The sequence below is a fragment of the Aphidius gifuensis genome, linkage group LG4, assembly GCF_014905175.1.
Source record: "Aphidius gifuensis isolate YNYX2018 linkage group LG4, ASM1490517v1, whole genome shotgun sequence".
Classification (NCBI taxonomy): Eukaryota; Metazoa; Arthropoda; class Insecta; order Hymenoptera; family Braconidae; genus Aphidius; species Aphidius gifuensis.
The window spans coordinates 23,000,208-23,016,671 of NC_057791.1; the positions used below are offsets into that span (position 1 = coordinate 23,000,208).

Consider the following 16,464-nt stretch of genomic DNA (forward strand, 5'->3'; position numbering starts at 1 on the left):
TTTGACTCTGCATCAAATTTGAAGGTAAAAAACTTAAAATAAAGCCATAAAAATGTAAAAAAAAATATACAAAAACAAGTTAATATAGAAATAAAAATATTAACGTATAAAAATAAATATAAATAAATAGTAAATGTACTATAAAAATCTATATTTAACGTAAAAAATATTATCCCTCAATGGAAAAAGCTTTTTATCGTAATCCACACTTACTTATGTCTGATAAAACATTATACATATGTGGGTCACGAGGTCTTTTCTGCTTATTTTTTTCACAACTTTTTATATATTTATTCATTTTTTTTTTTTTTTATTTCTTTATGATACATCGAGACAATTTGATACTCTTCGAAAGGATCTTGAATGATCTGGCTTTTAGTGGATTGCAAGTACTTTTTTTACTTTTTTCTAGCTAGAGAAATTTCCCCGAGGATTTTATTTTTTTTTATATATATTTTTATGACGATGGTTTTTAACTTAAGAAATTGGGAGTCAAGTATTGTGACCTATGTGACCTATATATTTTTAGTCAAATTATTCTAAGCAATAATAAATTATTTAGAGCATAAAGCCTGTCAATTTTTTTTTTTTTTTGATTATTTACACGTTTAAAAAAAAATTGCAGCTTGATTATTTTTATTTTATGATTATGAATATATTTATTTATTTTATTTCAGGGATTGGTTGAAGTTTATATATAATTTTTATTGAGTAATTGGAGGTGAAGTGAGACTGTGGTTGAGTGGGCAAGAGCTTTGCCTATGGTGAGAAGAGCTTGAGTTCAAATACAAGGTTAGTCTCAATTTTTATAAACTGACTGTTCAATGTTATCTTTGTGATAAGCGATTTTCTTTATCAAAATACTGAGTGAACTCTAATTGAGATTAAACAATCGTAAGACTCGTCGATAGATTTATTGATATATATATCGTTTTCATTTGTGGTTTGAGGCAGTCATCTTCTGACATAGAAAAAGTTGAGATGAATATAATCTTGCTTATTCTATGCTAGGATATAACTGCCCTGAATTCTGGATAAGAAAAAAAATATGAATTTTTTTTAATGAATAGAGAAAAATAAATAAAGAGTAGTATTTTTTTTATGAAAATATAATGTAAATATGTTTTTGAAATTAAAAAAATAAATTTATACAATATTGATTGGTTTTTTTTTTGATTTTATAAAAAAATTTTATTATCTTTTTTTTATATTTTATATTTTATTATACAAAATTTTATCAACCATAAATATTCATTTATTAAAAAATTAAAATATTACATGTAAAAAATAAAATGCAGAATAAAAAAATCAGGGAAAAAAAAAGTTATTTACACGTATAAAAAAAAAAAAAATTTAACAAAGATAAACCATCAGTTAAACTATTTCTAAATAAATAAAAATGCAAAGTAAAATTACCACGTGTTTATTTATAAATCTAGTTATTATAAAAAGTACAAATTTAATCAAAAAAAAAAAAAAAAATATAGATTAGTAATTTAATTTGCTACACAAAAAATAAAAATAAATTTGGTAATTTTTTTTTTTTTATTATAATCGAAGAATATCTATATAGTTTTATTATTTTTTTTTATTATTCGGGTGTAAGGATAATGTCTTATTATTTACAGAGTATCCAACCAATGACAATTTGCCAAAGTAAAACATCTCGTTGAGACATAGACCCATGTACATGCACAAGAAAAATAAAAAAATAATGAAAATAGTGTGAGGGTGTAGTGGTAAATACATTTAAACAAGGGTAGTTTTTTTTTTTTTATTTCCCATCAAGGTTCAGAATTGTAAAAGCGTCCTTTTCCTGTTGAAGAATTTATATAAAACAAAAAAAAAACTAAAACCACTTTCTACTAACGTTCTTTTAATTTTATATATATTATTTTTTGTTTTATCTATTTTTTCACTTCGTTGGTTATTCATTTATTTAATTTTTTTATCTCGAGAAACTCAAGAGGAAATGGTCACTAGTTAGGAAAAAAAATTTACTCATTCAAAGCTTTAAACAAGTTTTCTATTTTTTGAATAAAAAAAAAGTGTTATATTAAGTTTAAATGATTGAAAATAAAAATTTCCGGATGTTGAACAAGTACTCATGTATTCGAGGTGACATGAAAAATAAAAATAAAAATATTTCATCTCTCGAAATAAAAAAAATAAATAAAAAAACAAATTTCATTTATACGAAACTTTTTAACAGCTTTTATTTCACTTGAAATATCTATATATAGAAGAAAAATTTCTTATTAAAATATTGATTCTAATATTTAATTCATCTTGATTGATTTAAAAAATAAATGAAAATAAAATCCTACAAGATTTGTCGGTATAAATTCAAAAAATTATTATTTTTTTGATTTTTAAATTAAAAAAAAGCTTCAAAGTATTTTGCAAACATGAAAAATATATTTGAAGCTCATTATAAGCTAAATTACAAAAAAAAAAAAAATATTCAAATGAATAAATAATTAAAAAACTAGTTAATTTTTTTTGGTGAAAAAAAAAAGTCAACAAGCAAGTAGAGTAGTCTCAATTTAGTCAGCCGGTTGAGGTAAAAAATGAAACGAAAAAAAAAATAAAATAACCTGTATTTTGCTTGTCAAATATTCATGAAGTTGAAAGATTTTAAAATTAGAAAAATGTATTTGACAACACAGTCAACGTCAAAAATAAATAAATAAATTTTAACAAAAAATATAAAAAATATAAAAATCCCAAAAAAAAAAAAAGTCTAAAATAAGAAATATTCATTTTTTTTTTTTTATTTATTCTTTTCAGTTTAATAAATCTTTATATTTTTTTTCTCTTTCTTTCTTTTCAATTACATTTTTAAATTATTTTTTTTCTCTTTTAAAATTTAAACTCGACTATGTACACAACACAGTTTGGTCAAGCTTCAACCCCGAGGGATAAACCGAAGCTTAATCGAATTCGTCGATCCTCGAAAATAGCTAACATCAAGAACCAGCTAAACTATTATACAAAGTGGTGACCCGATAAATGCCACTGGGCTTTTAAAACTACCGCGTATCATCACAAAAATTTGACAATGTTAAAAAAATATATAAAATTAATTTTTTTTTATCAAAAATTATATACTAAATAATTTTTTTCAATAAGCAAAGTGTAATAAATCATATGAAAAAATGACTATTTAAATTTGCGAATATTTGGCTAATAATTCATATTCACAGTCGCCAAACAAAAATTTTACTAGGTCAAAATATTATTGAAAATTAATGAATTGAACTAAATACATATACAACACATGTTATTATCATCTGAATAAATAAAATTATTATTTGCGATAAAACTTACTGTCAATAAAGATAAATATCATCTGGTCTATATAAACGAGATTAATATTATATTTTTGTCAGTTCAAAGCAAAAATCTAAAATAATTTTTTAATTTTATTATAATCATGTTTTTGATATTTTTTTTATCAATTTTTATTGCAAATTCTGTGGGACAAATACCACTTTATAAGAAGCCTAATATTACTTCAATGTTAAATTTGAACAAATCACAGGTAATTATTATTAATTAAATTTTTTTATAAACATTTTAGTAATAACAGAAATTGTAACTAACTAAAATTGTAAGAAAATTATATTAAAAATATTAAAAATAATTAATTAATGATGAAGAATAGATGAATAAATATGTAAAAAATATTTTTAAACTCATAAAATGATTTATCAATAATAAATTTATTAAAAATCTAATTGTTTTGTATTTTTTTTTAAAGATTACTGGTCCATGGTTTGAAATTTCAAGAATTCCAAATGCCTTTGAAATTGATGATAAATGTTCAATTTTAACATATGAATTAAATGAAAAATTAGGAAGTTTTAATTTATCTCTTGATGCAGTAAAATCAAGGTAATATTATCACGAATTAAAAATGATTATTGTAATAATATAAAAATGAAAAAATAAAATTACAAAGAGCACAGAAAAAAAAGAAAAAAAAAAAAGTTAAAGATGTGTCGAGATTTATGTATTCAAATAAATATTTATATATTTTTTTTTTTTTAATTTAAATAATAATTAAAATATAATTAAATGTAAATATTCTTTAATGTTATTTTATAAATTTATTTCGTGTATTTTTTTTAGAACTGGAATTAAACATAACTCAAGTGTTGCGGCATTTCCAAAAAAAAATGGAGCATTTATTTTACGTTATCTAATTGTTCCACCAATTTATCTTGGTACTTACTATATTTTAGATACGGATTATACAAACTATTTAGTAGCTGCTGCAGTTACATCTGATTCTGAAAGGTATTTAATTATTTTGATTACACAATGAAATAACTCTGGGCAGAATAATTTTTAGCAAAAAAAAAATAATAAATTTTGATGAATTTTGGTCATTGTTTTTATTTAATTTCCATAATGATTATAAATTTAATGAGATTATTTTTCTATCATCAAATGAACATTTACATTTTTGTAAATTGTGTACAGATATTTCATTTAATTTTTTTTTATTTTTAAGAAAATATTCATATGAATGTTTGTTGTTTTTTTTTTTTTCTAATAGGTCATTTGTGTTTGCCTGGATAAAATCAAGAAGACAAACAATTTCATCTGAAGATTATGAAAGTGCTGTTGAGGCTCTAAAGACCAACAATATTCCTCATGATGCATTGAAATTGGTTACCCAGGATTGTTCAACAAGCCCTGGACAATAAGTAATTTTATCAATTTTTTAAAATAATTTAAAATCATGGAAAATTGATTTATTAATTTACAGAAAAAAAAATAATTCAAACAATTCACCTACAAGGAAAACAAAAATGTATATGTTGTGTTTTAAACTATTATTTTCTGAAGAATAAATAAATGATAATATAAATTTGTAAATTTCATAAAGATAATTATTCTGGATACAATGAAAATATGTCAACAATTTTATAAACATAATAAAAAAAATAATGACTCAAAAGACGATGTATAATTTTTAACACGTTAATTTGATGTTTACATTTAAAGCACAGCTTGTTTATGATATGACATAAAATTGTCATATTTATAATTAGATTAACTGTGTATATCCTTGAAGATAATTACAGCTTGATTTTCATAAAAATAATCCACAAACATAAATAAATTAAAAACCAAAAAAATTAAAAAATTCAATTAACTCAAACAATTGTACAAAATATCATAGTAAAAGTAAAATTTCAAGGATAAAATTTCCAAGAAAATTTTTAAATTATCCAATTAAATTTTTAATTTTTTAATTTAAAAAAAAATAATTGACATAAAATATTTAAATAGTTTTCTACACTCAACAAGATGTACATAAAAACGTAACAAATAAAATTAAATTAACAAAAAAAAAAAATGTTGTAAATTTTATAAATTTAATTATTTTATTTTTTACTCGACTATTATTTTTTTAATTACTACAAGTACTAAGTTAATTTTCGCCACATATAAAATTGTAATTTTCAAATAAAAAAATACTACATGAATTTTATTAATTAAAAATTATCTTTATTGATTAAAAAAAATTTATAAGTGAAAAAAAAGGAGCTTTTTCAAGTTCAGCAGATGTCAAAGTTTAATAAAAGCTCTTATGACAAAGAAAGTGTGAATTAAATAATCATTTCTTATCACAATGAGCCAAGAAATTCAATTTCAATTTTAATATTATCCTTCAATAATGTCTCAACTTCTAAATGTAAACTAAAAGTTAAATATTAATTTAATTTTCCATTAAATTATACAAATGTATAGCTAAAATAATCATTTATAAAAGAAAAAAACCGACCAATTGTTGAATTTTAAATATGAAAAACAAAATAATATAAATAAATAAATTATATAAATTTGTATTTAACAGTATCATTGTATAAAATTAATTAAATTTCATAACAAATTAATCACCTAAGTTAAAAATGATCAATTAATTTGACGAAAATATTGAATAGTTAATAATCACATAAACAAGTAGTTAGTAGTCCAATTATAATTTTACAATGATCATTGTATCCGGTCAAAATTGGACATTGATATTCATTGAATTGTGAGGCATGATTGACCTCTGTATTAACAATTGAATCAACTGTATATATCAACTCTAATCGATTGATTTATCTAGTTACTATATCGACACAACAAACTCTCGACCTTTCAAAAAATATATCCATATACAATCCACGTGCTTTAAATAATACTTCATTGTATATTTAAGATAATAATTATAATAAAAAAATAATAATTTTCAAAAAGGCTTGTACAAGATTAATCAAGATCCATGCATAGTAAACTTTTCACTATGCACATATTAAAATTCATAAAAAAAAATTACATAGATAGTAGGAAAAAACAATATGTATAAAAGTTAAAAATATAACATAGAATAATTTAAAGAGAAAAAAAAAAAATATTCATTGTAGGTCGAGGATAATAAAAAATGATAGAATCATATTAAAATTAATTTATAATAATTTTAAAAAGTGTTAAGTAATGCTAGATATAAATATTTTAATTAAAAAAAAAAATAGAATTATAATTTCCATTTGATAATTAATTAATTATTAAATAATAAAATAATGTTTATATTATTAAAAAAATTAAATACAAGAGTTTTTAAGATTATTTTTTATTTAAATACTCTTGTGAATTTAGTTGGTGGATATGTGGTTTAAACAAGGACGAAATATATATTTTATCAAAAGAACTGTACAAACGATCTGTAACTTTGTGAATTAACCTTGAGCTATTAAATGCCATAATCAGATATTAATAATGATCATCATTGAACTATAATGCTATTTAAATATAATTATGTACATTTATTTTTCCAACCCTTGTATATTTTTTTTCTCACATCAAATAAATTATGAAAAATTATTTTTACAAGTACTGTATATTTCTGTCATTAATTTCATTATCATTGTTTTCTTTTTATCCAATTATGAGTGATTGTGAATGAGCTATTATTATCACTGAGTAATTAGAGAAAATTAATTAGGTCTACATTGTGTATGACTGATGAAATATATACATCAATTAAAATCGATTTTTTTTCCATTTATATAAAAGAAAAAAAATAGCTTACATTGTTTTTTTTTTTTTCTTATTCATTAATTTAAATAACTTAATTTGTTTTTTTATTTTTAGCTTTATTTTTGCCTGTTTTATTTATGTATTTTTATAGCGAAAATTTTGAATTATTATTTGTTGTTTTAAAAAAATTTCTAGGCCAATGATAAATATATTTTTTTCACATCTTTTATGCAGATGTTAATTAAACTGACTTGATAATTTAATTAGTCAAAGTAACGATAATCAAGTCAACATATTATTACTACTATTAAGACCGTTTTTTTTTATGTAAATTTTTTTTTGTTTTGTTTAAATTTTCATTATTAAAAATTACGTTATTTTTTTGAAAATTTGATACTTGGAATTTTTTTTTTTTAATTAAGTAAATTTATGTAGCTGTTGATTTTATTTATTTTTTTTCAATTAGTGATTTCGTAGTGCAATGAAATTTGATTATTCAATATTTTTCAATTATTTCATTTGTAAATTGAATGATTAAATATAGACAAAGTGATTTATAAAATTGACCTTGGTTATTCTATAGACCATGTAATTGTGGAAATAAAAAGCCAGTTGTAATTGGAGAATCGAGCGAGAGATCTAGGTGTGTCAGACTAATCAATGAACACACTGAAGCAATTGGATCCAGGTAGAAACAAGATATACACTAGTCAAACTCGTTAGTTCAATCACAATTTGTACATACTCCTCATTCAATCATAAAAAAAAACAAACAAACAAACCCATCAATTTTAAAAGCAAAAAAAAAACATCCCCTTATAAATAACTGCATTTTTTTTTTATCTATAAATATTTTCTACGATTTATTATAGTCAAAGAAAACAAAAATAACAGCTAAATTAAATAGCTATTTTCACTGTTGAATTAATAGAAAAATTGATATTTAAATAACTCACCAGTAATTAATTTTTTTTTCTTGATTAAAAAAATAAACATTAACAAATTTAAAAATATTCATTAAATATTTCATTGTATATTTGTTATTCACTTGAAATTTAATTAATTAATTTATTTGATTGATTCATTTTTTATCTAAATTTTATTTTATTGTTGTTTTTTGTTTTAATTTTAATTGTTTTAGATTTTTGGAGTTGAAAAATAATATTACGATTGAATAAATAGCGATTGATTGTTCGAGAAAAATGACAACAATTTGTTGTATTATTTCACGATGTCGCGTGCCAACTGAAAGCATCACAACGATGCAAAATAATCAGACACTTTTATATATTTTTTTTTTATTATTTCCCCTTCTATTGGATTTATCTATCCCCCGTTACTACCCTTCTGCGTATAAACCTCTATCCACGTGGCTGCGCAGACAAAACTAGTAAAAAAAAAAATATTTATATAATTCTAAACACAAGAAAAATAAAAAATTCAATGTTAAAATGACAATCTAAAAATAGAATTGTGATGAAAAAAAATAGACTAGAAAATTCAAGACAAAAGTTGACAATTTTTTTATATTTTTATGAATAAATTCATTATTTTTTATAATAAAAATTAATTTGAAAATTAAAATACATAAAAGTACATAATCAATTGATGCCAAATAAATTTTAATTACAATTAATTCAATAAACGTAAGAATAAAATTTTTTTTTTTCTAAAAAAGAAAAATTTAATTCTTTGATCTATTGTCGATTGAAAAATTTTAAGCTTTTTTTTACTAAGAGATAAAAAGATTTTATTTTTATTTAAATAAAAAGCTGCAAATGGTATATAGAATTTTATTTTATTATTTTTCAAAAATTTTATGAAATAAAATTCTTCAATTTCTTGACGAGTGACTGATTCCAAAAGCGAAATAAAAATGTAAAAAAAAAAAAGAGTATTTGATATATTTGATGTATATTATTTTTTTATTTTTTTATACAAAGGAGATAATATTATCATCGACTTTTGTTATCAGAAGTGAGCCAAGATATTTTACGTGACAATGCAACTCACCCCTTCAAGCCAGTTACAAATTGAAACGTGATATAAAAAAATCTATCGAAAATATTATTTATTTTATTATTTAAAAATAAAAATAATAATTTTTACAATATGTTTTTACTACCTACACAATGTTGTTATTTATTTAAATTTTATTTCGCATATAAATTTGAATATTTATATTCCAAACGTGTTGATTTAATAAATTTTAAATACGTCAATGAAAAACATGACGTAAATCCATAAAGAATAATTATGAAAAACATTTTATTCAATATTTTTTTTTTTTGATTTATCAACACAATAATTTTCTGCAAATGAAATTTATTGTTTGTAAAAATTATGAGTTAAATAAAAATAGTGTAACATGAACAATTGATTGTTGAGATTTTATGGAGATTGATGTATTGCTCTTTATAAATTTAAAAAATTTATATAAAAAATGAAGAGAAAAAAAAAATATTTTAACTTGATATAGATGATAATATAGATAAAGTAAAAGTACCCTGTTGTGAAACCATGCCAAGGTCATATCATCACGTTGTTTTACGAGAAAAAAAAAGAAAAAAATTTTAGACATACCCGTAGATTTCGTCCCCAAAGAGACATTCAAAAAAAAAAAAAAATATATACTTTCTAACTGTGGGTGCTTTTGGTGTACAGATAATAAAAATAAATATGAAAAAACTCAACCTCAATCTTGTCGTTATGAATATATATTCGTGTTTATTTTTTATTATTTTGAATAGAAAATCTTTATATATAGTTTTTATAAATGAAAAAATTAATCATTCAAGTTATTTTTTGAATAAAATTATAATGAAAAAAAAATTTTTCATTTATTTTTATGAATGAAAAACATAATTATTAAATTGAATATTAATTTTTTTTTTAAATAAGTTTTAAAATTCATTTTAAAAATAAAAAAAAAAACAATATATGTATATATATTCAAAATAAATTCAATGGACGATTGAATAATTAATTCATCAATTTAAATTTGTTTTTAAATAATTTATAAAACAAAAAAAAAATTATTTAATATTGTTTAAAAAATAATACAATAATTTATTTCTAATTCGTCAAATAATATTTGGTATTTTTAATAAATATTCAATCAAAATTTTCAACTAAACTTGATCAATAATTTTAACGAAATAATATCAAAAACTTTTCCAATTAAAATTAATATTTGATACCTCAAATAATATAATTAAAAACGTGTAATTTAATTTTTAAAATATCAATTACAATGTAACTAAATCATCTCGAATTTTTCCACAAAAAAAAAGAAAGAATATTCTTTTATTTTTCTAATTAAAATAAATTTTAAAAAATACACAATTTAATTTTTTTAATTACAATCATAAATTCACCCTCTCCATAATAGCGCTATAAAAATGAAAAATTAATTTTTATAAAAATAAAACATTTTTAATCACTTGATAAACCAGTTTAAAAAAAAAAAAAATCTAATGATTTATTTATCTGGTTTAAAATCAGCAATAGTAGATTATATAATTTATAATTTAAATAAAAAACAATGAATTTTAATTAATAAAAAAATTCCATAACCACTATTATCTATTGACAGAAATTTTTAATGCCAAATTTTAATCACCTTCAAGTATTGATATTTTATATTCTCTTGTTGCTGATTATAAAAATTCAAATACCATCCCAAGATGAAAAAAAAAAAAAAACATATTTGAATTTTAAATCTACATTACCATCTACCGATAACCAACAAGTACCCTAAAAAGAGCGCTGTCAACCTTTCAAACTTTTTAGAATCTCCATTTTTTTTCTATCCCCAGTTTGCATATTTTGCATCCCAGTTTGCTAAAAAATAAAAATTGCTAAAAAAATCTTGACGCGCTTGACGTTCATATAAAACACATATACACACATTGTTTTAGTGTTAAACTGACCCTTTCAATTTCTCTCTCTCTGCTCTCTCTTTCCTCTCTCTCTCATTCAATATCAATTCAACAAAACTTGTCCCTGCTTTTCCCCTTGCTCTGTTAGACACATGATTTTTTTATTTTTCCCAACATGTCCTATGTATCATCGTAATCAAACAATATTACTTGATAAATATACCGTGTGTGTTATTAAAATACTATCATCCTGTAAATTATCATTATCATACGGTAAGTTTTAAATCATTACAAAAATCATACTATTATTGACAAAAATAATTAAGGTACCATTATTACTACTCTCATTTCATTGTTTTTTTTTTTCATCAACTTTTTACTGTCTCATGTACACACATACACTTGTGCACTTTTCAACATCATCATCATCATCTTCGTCATCAACATCATCATCATAAACATGTCCAAATATTTTTATTTTTATTTTTTTTAATAATTGTTTGACCTCTTTTCATTTGTTTATCTATTTTCATTGTCATTGTTCACAAGTCACAGCTTTATTATTATTTATCAGGTATTTTTTTTTTCTAATTATTTTTTTTTGTTTCAATCCCTTTGTGTGTGTATATTTTTAATGCATTATTTAGCAGGTTTATATATATTTTTTTATGTTTCAGGCTGACAGATTATCAATCATCTGGGTATAATATTTTTTTTGTTTTTATTTATTTATAATTTTCATGTTTATGTTATTTTATTTTCTATTTTTTTTTCTAGTTTAGTTGGTTGACAGAGAGAGGTGTTTATTTATAATTTTTTAAATAAGTTTTTCATATATATTTGTTGATAAAAAACAAGCACTATTAAGCGAAATATTGAAATGATGAAAAGCGGTGCTCTTCCTAAAAAGGAAAGCAAAATGCGGATACGTGCTTTTCCAGTGAGTTTGTTTATTTATATTTATTAATAATAAGTTTAATATTATTTTAAGGTTATTTGTTTTGACATTATTTAACAGTGTTTATTCGCATCATGACAGTTTCTCTTTTTTTTTTTTTTTTCTCTCCTTTTGAAGTTTGTTGCTATAGTAGCAATAATAATTTATAAAAAAAAAAAATTATTATTATTTTGGAATTGTAATTGCTGTATTAAATTTTTTGTTATCAAAATTAATCATATAAATTTTTTAAATTCTTATAAAAATGAAACAAACAAAACAAATTATTTAAAAAAGAAAAAAAAAACAATAAAGTTTTTGACATTTATTTATCTGTTTTTTTTTTGTGGTTAAAAATGTTTATTAATAAATTATTAAATAATAAAATATTTGAATATCAATTTATAAATAATAATGGATCAAATAAATAAATGTCAATTAACATCATATGATCAACAAAAATTACAAGAAACAGTTACAAAAAGTCCACTTGTTATACCTCGTCTTGTAAGACAGATTATTACTTTCTATTTCTCTAAATTAATTTAATGCTTAATTAATAATTTATTGTTGATAAAATTGTATATTAATTGTGTTTTATTTATATACAGACAACTGTTGATGAAAAGTACGTTGAAAACATTTGGAGCCTGCTTAAAAATGCAATTCAAGAAATCCAAAAAAAAAATAATTCTGGACTCAGTTTTGAGGAACTATATCGTAATGCATATACCATGGTATTGCATAAATATGGTGAAAGATTATACACTGGTCTTAAAGAAGTTGTAACTCAACATTTAGAAAATAAAGTACGTGAAGATGTACTTGATTCATTGCATAATAATTTTTTACAAACACTTAATCAAGCATGGAATGATCACACAACATCAATGACTATGATTAGAGATATTCTGATGTATATGGATCGTGTTTATGTACAACAAAATAGTGTTGATAATGTTTATAATCTTGGACTAATTATATTTCGTGATCAAGTAAGTTTAACTCTATTTATCTCTCAAAAGAAAAATCACTCGAAAGCTCTAAAAATAAAAGCAAAATAAAATTAATTTTAGCAATAAAATAAATGTTAAAATTAAAATTAATTTTTAATAATTATAAATTTATATTCAATATGGATTGTTTATAATTTATTCCAATTTTTTAAATAGTTTTTTTGAGTGTTTAATTTGATGACTTTGTTGTTCATTGATTTATAAATTTTTTGGTTCATTTTGCTTTTTTATTTTAAGGTTGTTCGATATGGTTGTGTTAGAGATCATCTACGTGAAACATTATTGGGTATGGTATCACGTGAAAGAAGAGGTGAAGTTGTTGATCGTATGGCTATTAAAAATGCCTGTCAAATGTTGATGCGTTTGGGTATAAATTGTCGATTAGTTTATGAAGAAGATTTTGAAAGACCATTTTTACAACAAAGTGCTGAATTTTATCGGGTATGTGTGTTATCAATATGTAATATATTTACTATGTTAAATATTAATTAATTTATGTATTTTATTTAGATGGAATCACAAAAATTTTTAGCTGAAAATAGTGCATCAGTTTATATTAAAAAAGTTGAGGCAAGAATTTCTGAAGAATCTGAAAGAGCTAAACATTATCTTGATGAATCAACTGAATCAAGAATTGTTGAAGTTGTTGAAGAGGAACTTATTAAAGTTCACATGAAAACAATTGTTGAGGTAAATAATAAATTATTTTTTTTGATTAAAAGTATTGTGATGTTTTAATTTAAATATTAAAACAACTTTTACTATTTTTTTTGTAGATGGAAAATAGTGGTGTTGTTCATATGTTAAAACATCAAAAAACAGATGATCTTGGCTGTATGTATAAGCTATTTTCACGTGTCAATGAAGGTCTAAAAACAGTTTGTGATTGTGTGTCAAGTTTCTTAAGAGAACAAGGAAAATCAATGGTACAAGAAAATCAAGATGCATCATCAAATGCTGTACATTTTGTACAAAATTTACTTGACTTGAAAGAACGTTTCGATCATTTTCTTCATCATTCATTTAATAATGATAAATTATTTAAACAAATGATTGTATCAGATTTTGAATATTTTCTTAATTTAAATACAAAAAGTCCAGAGTATCTTTCATTATTTATTGATGATAAATTAAAAAAAGGAGTCAAAGGAGTAAGTTTTTAATTAAAAAAAAATCACTCAATTCAATTTTATTACTCTCTTCTAATTTTTTACAGATGACTGAACAAGAAATTGAAGGAATTCTCGACAAGACAATGGTACTCTTTAGATTTTTACAAGAGAAAGATGTATTTGAACGTTATTATAAACAACATTTGGCAAAACGTTTGCTGTTAAATAAATCAGTATCTGATGACAGTGAAAAAAATATGATATCAAAACTTAAGGTAATTTTTAAACAATTCATCTAATCAAATAACATATTTAAAAAGCTAAAAATATTGGTAGTTTATTAATCTCACCTGCAGAATAATTATCAAGATACATTCACCCTCAATTTGGATTTGCTAATTGAATTAAAAAAATTTGGCCATTTAAAAATAATTGAAGAATTTTCACTTGATGATAATAAAACTGGCAGTTTAATAGATCATAATAATTTACCTCGTTTGCCTTATTCATCAAATATTTCTGGATATAAAAATTCTTAGAAAAACAAAAAAAACAATTTGTTTATTTATTAATGCTTGTGTATTTATAATGAAAATATTTTTCAGACTGAATGTGGATGTCAATTTACATCAAAACTCGAAGGAATGTTTAAGGATATTACAGTCAGCAATACAACAATGGATGAATTTAAAGATCACGTTATGGCATCAGGTGTAAGTAGTTTAAAATAAAATTAAATTGTTAAATAAAATATCTAAATGATATGTATATAAATTTTTTATCTAGATAAATTTACGTGGTGTTGATTTGAGTGTACGTGTATTGACAACTGGTTTTTGGCCAACTCAATCAGCAACACCAAAATGTAGTATGCCATCATCAGCACGTGAGGCATTTGATTGTTTTCGTCGTTTTTATCTTGCAAAACATAGTGGTAGACAATTGACATTACAACCACAACTTGGATCAGCTGATTTAAATGCTGTATTTCATGGAGGACAAAAAAAAGATGATATAAATTGTAGTAGTGGTGTAGGTCTAGCTGTAAGTGGTAGTGGTGGTGCTGGTAGTAGTAGTAATAATAGTTTTGAAACACCATCATCAACAAGTTCAATAAGTAATTCAAGTTGTCCAAGTGGAAGTAGTATTAATCAACAACGTGTTAATTGTAATTCAAATATAAGAAAACACATAATTCAAGTATCAACTTATCAAATGTGTGTATTAATGCTGTTTAATAATCGTGATAAATTAACATATGAAGAAATTCAAAGTGAAACAGATATACCAGAAAGAGATCTTGTTAGAGCATTACAATCATTAGCAATGGGAAAAGCTGCACAAAGAATATTATTAAAACAGCCAAGAACCAAAGAAATTGAACCAACACATTTATTTACAATTAATGACAGTTTTACTAGTAAATTACATCGTGTTAAAATACAAACAGTTGCTGCTAAAGGTGAATCTGAACCAGAAAGAAAAGAAACACGTAATAAAGTTGATGAAGATCGTAAACATGAAATTGAAGCAGCTATTGTCAGAATAATGAAAGCAAGAAAACGAATGCCTGTAAGTTTTTTTGTTGTTTTTTTTTTTATCGAATTTTATTTTTATAATTTATTGATTGTTTATTAATTAATGGTCTTGTTATTATTATTTTTTAGCACAATGTTCTTGTGTCAGAAGTAACAACACAATTACGTGTTAGATTTTTACCATCACCAATGATAATTAAAAAAAGAATCGAAGGTTTAATAGAACGTGAATATTTGGCAAGAACGCCAGAAGACAGGTAAATATTTTTAATTTTTCAATTGATAATTGACAATTAATTTACCTGATTAATTTGATTTTTTTTTTTTTCACAGAAAAATGTATACTTACGTTGCTTAACCAGTGAAATTAAACATGAAATAAATTTAAATAACCAATAAGGACAACAACAAATTGTCACTGGTAAAATTGTTTGGTGAATTTTAATTTTTAAAAAATAATTAAAATGAAAAAAATATATATATAAGTAATAAAAAAAAAAATAAATCAATCAAGGAGATAAAAAAATAATAATAATATAAACTTTAAAAGAAAAAAATTTGATTTTTTTTTTTTTTTTTTCTTTTGGTTTTATATATTTTCTTTATCAAATTTTGTGATTAAAATATAGATCATTTTTTTTTTTTTCTTTTGCTGTAAATTTTTATTTAAAAATTTTTACAAAATACAATTGTTAAGAATTAAAATTAAAAACATAAATATCTATGTTTTACGATTTAATTGATAAGAATATTGTCAAGTAAGGTTTAAAAAAAAAAAAAAAAAATGAAAAATAATTATTAGATTTAAATTAATTTGTGTACATTATTTATTTAAATATCATTTCTTTTTTTTTTTATATATTAATTTGTGTTTTTTTATGATTTTTAATTTGACGATTATTTGTCATTTAGTTGATTATTTCGAGTAATTAACTTGAC

The 16,464-nt window shown here is 21.8% G+C and overlaps 2 protein-coding genes across 8 annotated transcripts; both read left to right on the forward strand.

Moving 5' to 3' along the window:
• The first annotated feature begins 3,422 nt into the window (after positions 1-3,422).
• LOC122854067 (apolipoprotein D-like) lies at positions 3,423-4,715 on the forward strand. Its single transcript, XM_044154481.1, has 4 exons — positions 3,423-3,544; positions 3,764-3,897; positions 4,135-4,302; positions 4,565-4,715. The coding sequence occupies exons 1-4, from the start codon at positions 3,437-3,439 to the stop codon at positions 4,713-4,715; spliced, it is 561 nt and encodes a 186-aa protein (XP_044010416.1). The 5' UTR covers positions 3,423-3,436.
• A 6,134-nt stretch (positions 4,716-10,849) lies between these two features.
• LOC122855784 (cullin-3) lies at positions 10,850-16,341 on the forward strand. 7 transcript variants are annotated; one of them, XM_044157384.1, is made up of 12 exons: positions 10,850-11,195; positions 11,600-11,623; positions 11,700-11,862; positions 12,471-12,854; positions 13,113-13,316; positions 13,386-13,565; positions 13,652-14,026; positions 14,092-14,262; positions 14,593-14,700; positions 14,774-15,559; positions 15,655-15,782; positions 15,859-16,335. In XM_044157384.1, the coding sequence occupies exons 3-12, from the start codon at positions 11,803-11,805 to the stop codon at positions 15,881-15,883; spliced, it is 2,421 nt and encodes an 806-aa protein (XP_044013319.1). In that variant the 5' UTR covers positions 10,850-11,195; positions 11,600-11,623; positions 11,700-11,802; the 3' UTR covers positions 15,884-16,335. The 7 variants fall into 7 exon arrangements, with proteins under 7 accessions (XP_044013319.1, XP_044013324.1, XP_044013318.1 ...); XM_044157383.1 differs by having other exon boundaries at positions 10,862-11,195; positions 11,705-11,862; XM_044157387.1 differs by lacking the exon at positions 10,850-11,195 and adding an exon at positions 11,218-11,496 and having other exon boundaries at positions 11,705-11,862.
• The last annotated feature ends 123 nt before the right edge of the window (positions 16,342-16,464 follow it).

Excerpts from the sequence above, each read along its gene's own strand:
- LOC122855784 (XM_044157382.1), top strand. The coding sequence starts at position 12,274 with ATGGATCAAATAAATAAATGTCAATTAACATCATATGATCAACAAAAA. Across the intron at positions 15,560-15,654 it reads AAGCAAGAAAACGAATGCCT|CACAATGTTCTTGTGTCAGA; the intron begins GTAAGTTTTTTT and ends ATTATTTTTTAG. Across the intron at positions 15,783-15,858 it reads GCAAGAACGCCAGAAGACAG|AAAAATGTATACTTACGTTG; the intron begins GTAAATATTTTT and ends TTTTTTTCACAG.
- LOC122854067 (XM_044154481.1), top strand. The coding sequence starts at position 3,437 with ATGTTTTTGATATTTTTTTTATCAATTTTTATTGCAAATTCTGTGGGA. Across the intron at positions 3,545-3,763 it reads TAAATTTGAACAAATCACAG|ATTACTGGTCCATGGTTTGA; the intron begins GTAATTATTATT and ends TTTTTTTTAAAG. Across the intron at positions 4,303-4,564 it reads GTTACATCTGATTCTGAAAG|GTCATTTGTGTTTGCCTGGA; the intron begins GTATTTAATTAT and ends TTTTTCTAATAG.